The sequence below is a fragment of the Lampetra fluviatilis genome, chromosome 16 (genome assembly GCF_964198595.1).
Source record: "Lampetra fluviatilis chromosome 16, kcLamFluv1.1, whole genome shotgun sequence".
NCBI classification, from domain to species: domain Eukaryota; kingdom Metazoa; phylum Chordata; class Hyperoartia; order Petromyzontiformes; family Petromyzontidae; genus Lampetra; species Lampetra fluviatilis.
The window spans coordinates 10,179,241-10,187,438 of record NC_136290.1 but is presented as its reverse complement, the minus strand read 5'-3'; the positions used below and the strand labels follow the sequence as shown (position 1 = coordinate 10,187,438).

Sequence of the window (8,198 nt, the reverse complement as noted above, 5' to 3'; positions counted from 1 at the left end):
AATGTTGCGTGCGGGTGATCTATTTTAACTTTTGGTGCAAGTGCTGTTAGCGAGCAGCACCTATGAAGGCCGGCACGGCACACGAGGAGGTGGGTGGCCAACACCACGCCCGGCCGCCTTTGTCTCCCAAGTGGCGAGATGTTTACACGCCGCACCAGGTACTCGTTTGAGGCAGAGTCGACCTAGGGAAGACCCAGGACTGGTTCAGATAATCGTCACCGGTGTTGGCCGTGAGCGGGACTCAAACTTGGGTGACCGGGTTCCTAGCGCAGCGTAGCGCTAACCACGGTGGCAAGATGTTAACTACCTCGCCTGGTATACAGGAGGTCGTGATTAGAACCCAGTATATTTGGAGTTTGCATGTCTCGCTCCCCGTGGTCACGTGGATTTGTCTCCGGGTCCTCCGGTTTTTCCCTCCACATTTAGAATCAACGTTTAGAGTATTTGGCCGCTATACATTTTCACGTGATAAGCCCACTTCGTTGAGCTTTCATTTGTGGCCAGGTCGCCTCTGAGAAAGAGTTATGCAACTCAGTGAGCCTTACCTGGCAAAATTCCAAAATAGTTTAAATAGTTGTTTATACCCAACCTTCTCACACTCCATGCAAAGCAGTCTTGTTTTTTTCACCCGTAACTCATTCTTCAAACATCACTAACATCGCTGGTCGCCCGTGTCAGAACAAACCGGATAACTTCAGCTGTTTGCCCTTCCTTGCGTGCACACACGAGTACAAGACAAATACAGTCGCATAAAGCACTGGGATTCACCTCTGGCCAAAATCAAAAGTACAGATCAACTGAATTGTTTCATACAGATGGTGTCCCATCAAGGTGTCATCCATGATCAGAGCATTCAACACAATCTGGATGAGACGATCTGGTGCAACGAGTCCTCGATATGAGTGGATTAAATACAACTAAATATTTTAAGAGGTTTATTTTTTTCCTTCCAAAACATACACAACCTTCTGAGCTGCAGGTATTTCTTAGCACAGCACCAAACTGCAGCAATGCGATGCAGGCATGCAAAACACCCACCAGGTCACTCTTGTCAAGGTTGACTATCCTCGTTCCTTGAGTTGTGGTTCAAGAGACACGTAAATACACTTGTTATTGAAATACAACACACGACCTCAGAACTCGTATACAGTTCGTGCAGGGGGTCAAACACCGTAAGCGAACGATTACAAAGTCCGTACGCGTTGCTGATCTCGTGGGGGGAAAAAGAGCTGCGTGTGAACGTGGGAAAAGTAGATTCGAAGCTTTCGTGACTGCAGGAATTACTCTTTGGTTCTTTCGGTAAAGTCACGTAGAAAATCAAATCAAATAATAATAGAATACGACGTTTCGATTGCACCACAAGCAACCATCAGGTAAGAATAAATGATAAAACACAGACGTGAACAGCATAGGCAGACACACATGCAGAGAGAGAGAGACACGCAAAGACAAACGTGGGCTTAATTGAAAACAGTCGAATGACAGCTGCTCCTCAACAACATCAACACAAATATTGATCTGTCTAGTAGTAGGTTTTTACCCTTTAAACTGCTACAAAACTGACACCTTTATACAAGGCATCATGTTTGCAATAACCACAACGCAAGCAGTCAAAATGCAAGCAAAAAGAAACAAATCTGATAATTATATTATAATGATACAACTCTGATAATTATATTATAATGATATTATCAGAGTTGTTTCTTTTTGTTTGCATTTTGATTGCTTGTGTTGTGGTTATTGCAAACATGATGCCTGTATAAAGGTGTCAGTTTTGTACCAGTTTAAAGGGTAAAAACCTACTACTATATTTTGCCACTGGTAAAGGAGGTCTCATAGTGTAAATATCCATCTGTTTACTTGCATTATTAAATAACTCTTTTTTTGTTGCATGGAGAACAAACACCAGCACGAGTAGAGCATCACAGTGGCTATACAGGCCTTTCCCGGAATATAGGGTGTGCACGGTTCTTATTTACCCACTCGTGATGCGGAACTCACTATAAATGTCACCTTTGGTAACTCATTAACAGCTCGAGGTGTGGAAGGGACTGTGTATATAAAGGGATGCTGGGGTACAGAGTTCTCTCTCTCTGTTGAACGTTTGCAGGGTGAATTACAGGCGAACATAGCCTACGTCGGCTTCGGTGAGGAAGTAAGTTCGTGCCCAATTGATTGCGTTGGACGATAAGAACCGGAGTCGCTTTTGTTTGAGGTTAACTGCTGATTGCCACATAAAACTAATGCTTGCGGTTTTCACATTTTTGCTGAGAGATCAACTCGTAATTTCAGAAAATGTATTTTTATCAGAAACATATTTGCTGGCGCATGCTTTCACTGGATGGAAAAGCTATTTGAGAGTTATTTCACTTCCTTAAAAAGAAACCAGTTTTTCTGCTTAAAGGATATGCATTTTCCTGTTCCTGTGAATACCAATCTTCTTGTAAAACTGGATGGCATTGTCACGTGATCATGACAGCGAACACAACCGCGACACTGTAAGTCAATCCGGTTTGTGTTTTTTCATTTTCTTCACAGCAATCTAAATTGTGCGGTGAACCTTCAGATAAGCGGACACGTAACAAGCACACAGAACCCCTTCCCACCCATCCCCACCCCCTGAGTTCGTTCTTTCACCGGTTGCCCCTTCATCGATCATGTCGGAAGACCAAATCAACGTCGCTGAGAACAAGCTCCTCTACGAGGAATTCAGGAGCGCGAGCACATTGAAGATCATTCGAAGTTCCTTCGCCAAACTCTGCAAACAACTGGGGGTAGATCATCAAGAAGAAAGCCCCTTTTATCCACGCTTTCGCGACGCCCTTCAGAACGTGTGGCAGGCCAAGGAACTCTTTAAACATGTGGACAAACGGGCGAACATGGAAGAATACGAGCAGGGAAAGGCATGTAGCGGAGTTAAGGTAAGTGTCGGGGCTGGTGGGGAAATTAGTTGATTGTTTATTTTAGAGCGTAATGCTTGCTGTGGTGGTCACGGTTATCACGCTGAACTTGCAACGCAGAGGGCGCCAGTGTGATTCGATTGCGGCGGTTGAAACGATGAGGGGAGCGTTTCTTAATTCCCCATTCGTCGCTCTCCACCCAGCAGTTCACATGGGTAATACCACACTGTGCCGTTTAGAGCAGTGGCTCTTAACCTTTAATATTCTTGCACTCCGTTGGTTCTAGATTTGTATAAAGTTAATACAGACGTAGGTGTGATGATGATACGAAGTAAGTGACACGTGCCTTTGCTTAATGTTTCTTTCTATGATTTACCTTTAAAAGAATATCTGGCCATGTCTCACACCCCTAGAAAGGGCATCTCGCACCCACATAGGGTGCATGCAGCGCAGGTTAAGAACAACTGGTTTAGAGTATTTGGCTGCTATAGATTTCCACATGATGGTAAGCCACTGAGTTAAGCTGTCATTTGTGGCCCGGTTGCTTCTGAAAAAGAGTTACCTATATAGCTCAGGTGGGTCTTACCTGGTAAAGTAAAATGAATAGTTTAATAGTTTCCAATATGTCTGGCCAGCTTGAAATCTTAGGCCAAATCCCCTCTAGAGGGGCTCTCTGATAGCTCCCTCTAGTGGAGGATCTTCTGCCAGCAGTGGTATGAGCAAGCAATTGCAGGGCGCTGCACACTTTTCCTTTTACAGAGTCAACCTTCAGCTGCAGAACACATTCTGAGGCTATGCAATTCGTATTGGATGCGCAGCTCATGTCGTGATACCCACATTCCATAATGCAGTCCCAGCATTGAGTTCTGATAATTAAAAAAACACACGATGCCTAAAATGTCACGTTGTAACGCTCGCTCGGTGTGCGCCGCCGTAGTTTCCCCATGCGGAAGCAGCAGACTGATGCCACGTGGAGGAAGTTGAGAGATTATGGTTAACGTTCGCAAGAAGCCTTGCAGTATCGGCTTGCCAACATCATCAGCTTGACTTACTCCGTAGTTGACCAATGCGATGCCTATGATGAAATCATCTGAAATGTACCCAATCTTGCGCGACCGCCGAAGCTAAGCAGGTTTGAGCCTGGATATTGCCTGGATTGGGTGACCAACCATGAATACCAAGTTGTCATTGCCATATGAGGCTCTGGGGGATACGTGGGTGGGGGGGAGTAGAAGGCAGTGCAGCAAAATGCATTGTTGTACAGTACCGTACTTATATGCTGCATTGTCTATGCTCCCACACCGTCAAACATGCACTGGTCCATTCTGGTGAAGTATGGTCAACTAACCCCCATAACCCGCACGGCATGGGGAGGCCCTCATCCAGGGCGGTGACGCGGGCCCCAGCCGGGAGCAAATTCACCGCTCGCTGTGGAGTTTCGGGTGGTTCGACTCAAGTAGGCTATCCTGGTTAATGCCGCGCGTGTGTTAACCGTACAATCAGTGCCACGTGCTTCATGGTCGACGTTCAATATCACGACAAGGCTTGGCCATTGTGTGCTGGCGTCATGGTCCAAATTCGAAAAATCACCTGCCGAGTCACTCAATAGGGATTACGCGTCACAACATCCCCCCATGTTTTGAAACTGCTGCACACAATGCATTGTATGTTGAACTTCTTCGGAATCGTACGGAGCTAACCTTGCATTGCACCTTCATGATAGCCCTGCGCTGTAAGAATGCCGTGAATACCAAATTAAATACATTATTATTATTATTCAGCAGTCGATTAACAAAAATCCCCGCTCGTACACCCTTGCCATGGAATGGAGGTAGCAATCTATATTATTGATGTCAGCTGCACAACAGGATTTCGGCCTGATAGACTGATTGACTGGCAAGGCTGGTTGGTGGAGTATATACATCAAAGCTTTACAGGCAGAAAGTGATTTACTTCAAATGGGCAGGAAGCACAATACTGTACATTGCCCAGTCAAAATCCTGTTACCTTGAAGCTCAACACCGTTAATGATGACTCACCTGCCATAAAACTTTTCAACGTGAACTACAGTCTTGATTTAAAGCTTTCGTGACTGCAGGAATCCATACTCTTTATGACGATTGCCTGCGTTACCATCGAAACGTCGTGATCTATTATTTTTTCTACCTACGTGACTTTACCGAAAGAACCAAAGAGTATGAACTACAGTGTTCAAGGCTTTTAAACGAGTGTGACGGTGCGGTGATACGACTGAGAGGGCATCCGTCTTGGAGATGGAACAATTACATAGGATCATTTGTAGGTCGCGGGTGGGTTTCTTCGCGATCGCAGGACCGTGAGAGACGGTAACGACTCGGGGAGGCCTTCATCTAGCAGTCGATCGCTTATGGTTGATGAGTGTGGATTATATAATGTGTGGTTAGGAATATCGCAATATTTTTGTTCGCAGCAGCGCACTAATTTTCATCGATTCAAACAAAACTTCCTGTACGTTTTCATTAACCTGCAAAACTTGCAACTGAAAAGAACGTGTTTTGAAACAACGGAAACAAACATTGCGCGCAAGCATTATGCGGCAACCCAACACGATGTCCAAATCTCTGTCAAATTTAGAAGTTGTGGCTTGGAAGATAACAACACAAGTTAATGTGCAGCAGTTTTCCCAAACAGAACAGCTTGTAAATTTCCATTCTTTAATAATTTACGGAGCACACTACTGTCACTTAAGAATGCTCCCAACTTGCACAAAACGAATTAAAACAAACGAGTAATGTTGTTATTATGATCGTAATCCCATTGTGTCTATTTCGGCGTAATCGATGGCAATGCTGTCGAGGCAGTGGATGAATTTCTCTACCTGGGATCTGTACAGACCACTGAGGGACGATGTAAACTGGATGTCATGCACCGGATCGGCTTGGCCTCAGGAATCATGAACGGTCTGAACCGTATTGAGTCACAGAAACGTTCAAGTCTGGGCACCAAATTGAGAGGCTGCCAGTGCTGTGTGTTTATAAGTTTTTCTTCATGCTGAAGAGGCCTGGACATTGCTCCAAGCTGATTTGGATTGGCTGCAGTCCCTTCCACACGCGATGCCAAAGACGCCTTCTTTGCATACGATGGTTCCACTTTGGCAGAAATGTCACCGTTACCATCTGCGACCGGTCTCCTAAGCGATTGAGAGCTTAGTTGGAGGGAGACGGCCGTCAGTTCGTGGACACGTCCCCCGCCCCCGCCTTGATGCGCAAACTGCAGAAAATTTCGCTCGTTTCAGTCGGCGGTGGACTTTCGCAGTGGGGACTGCGACTCTCAAAGGGATGGCGTTGACATCGTGGTCACCTCCCCCTCTCCCCCTTCCCCGTGATCCGTGGATCAAACAAATCACTCGAGACACCTGTGTATGGCAGCAAGAGCGGTTTAGGTGAACGCTGTCGCAAGAGGTCCTTCTCTGACTATGCGTGATGAATGAAGGAATTGATCTGTTTCTATTTGCCTACTATACACTTCCCTCCGGAGGTCATGATGGAAGAGTAAATGGTCACCTCCGCCTGTCAAGCATTTGATCTCCAAATGTTTTGCTTTTGTTGCAGCCTTCCTCAAATAACCTATTCAAATAGAGGTGTTAACACCTATGCACGTCACCTTTGTGTCACCTTTAGCAGTGGCGTGATCAAGCAATTGCGTTAAATATATGTTAAAGATGTATGCTCTCGTTCACAACATTCCCCCATAATTATCAAAGCCAAATTCGCGAATGTGAAATTCACCCGCCGATAAGCAGCAACAAATGCTGGCACGTTGAGTTTGTAAGATCGTACTCCTTACACACAAAGTGTTTGCCGCAACATGAACTGCGACACCTTGCTGATCTTATCAAGGAGCATCAACCATCACGCAAACTCGGGTCATCCTCACAGCGACTGTTGGTTACCCATCGAACAAAGACGGTCAATGTGTCACGCGCTAACAGATGCGCTTCTGCGGACGTCTGGAACGCTCTTCCTTCCGATATGAGGAAGCTGCTGGAGCTATGCACTTTAAAATCTGGATTGAAAACTAATTTCTTTAGAATTCCTTTTTCGTGTTTAGTTTGTTGTCCTTCACCCGCACCTCCGATTAGCACGGTTGGCTACGTACGGTGCAAGAGAAGTTCAACATACATCTATATTTAATCGTGACAGAATATTTACACATTCTGTTATCTCTGCGACTCGTGCCAGGGTTATCATTGGTCTCTTCCTCTGACATGTGAGCTGGCCCCCACGTGTGTGCCTTAGCTTCACAGAAATAAGCACACCCACACGTGCAGCCTGCTTGTCAGTACGCTGCTGAATGAGGGCATCCACACACCACGCCACGCCATGCCGCGAGGGTTTTTTTGACCATTCTTTTATGCTGGACGGTATGGGATGATTCAACATACGTATACATGGGGAGGCCTCCTCCAATGTGTCGTTGCGGTATTCATGTTGAACTTCTTTCGCACCGTACGTAGCCAACCGTGCTAATCGGAGGTGCGGGGAAGGACAACAACAAACGGAACCATTACTCGAATTTTAAATGTTGTGGGTTTATTCTTCAACACACCGATGAGTGCTGTACTAGTAACGAATTGGCACGTTCTGTTTATGCCACAACAAACCTTACTAATTGGCTGTGTTGGGTGGTGGTGAATTTAACGACACATTTATACTATGAGACCTCCTTTACCAGTAGCAAAATATATTAATAGGTTTTTACCCTTTGATCTGGTACAAAAACTGACACCTTTATACAAGGGATCATGTTTGCAATAACCACAACACTAGCAGTTATTGCAAACATGATCCCTTGTATAAAGCTGTCAGTTTTTGTACCAGATAAAAGGGTAACAACCTATTACTACGACACATTTATATTTACGTGATCTAACCCCCCAAAAAATTAACCCGTAAAAACAAAGTTTTTCACTATAAATCCTTTATATGCGTGGCATCGGTTTTATTGTATTATTCATTTCTGTTTTTCTTGCGTAAGAGTTTCATTTTTATCACATTGGTATTTTAAATAAAATATGAAAAAAATTTTTTCCTAAAAAGTGGAAAATTTTGGAAAAATGTTTTCACGAAAATAAATTGTCACACACAACGAGTCTGTGTGCAAAATGTCAGCTCGATTGGATCACGGGAAGTGGGTTAAAAAACGACCGAAAGATTTGCACGGTCGTAAGCGCGCAAGCAAGCAAGCAAGTGAACTTAATATAAAGGATTTAAAAAACCTTCTTATGGATAAAACCAGCAAACGCACCACTTGGAGACC

General features: G+C 44.8%; 1 protein-coding gene across 1 annotated transcript in view; it reads left to right on the top strand.

The window, feature by feature from the left end:
- Positions 1-2,657: 2,657 nt before the first annotated feature.
- The window catches only part of LOC144936442 (F-actin-monooxygenase mical1-like), a 44,520-nt gene continuing 38,979 nt past the window's right edge, over positions 2,658-8,198 (top strand). Inside the window, exon 1 of the mRNA XM_078863493.1 lies at positions 2,658-2,921. Within this exon, the coding sequence (XP_078719619.1) occupies positions 2,658-2,921 (264 nt within the window). The remainder of the gene's footprint in view (positions 2,922-8,198) is intronic.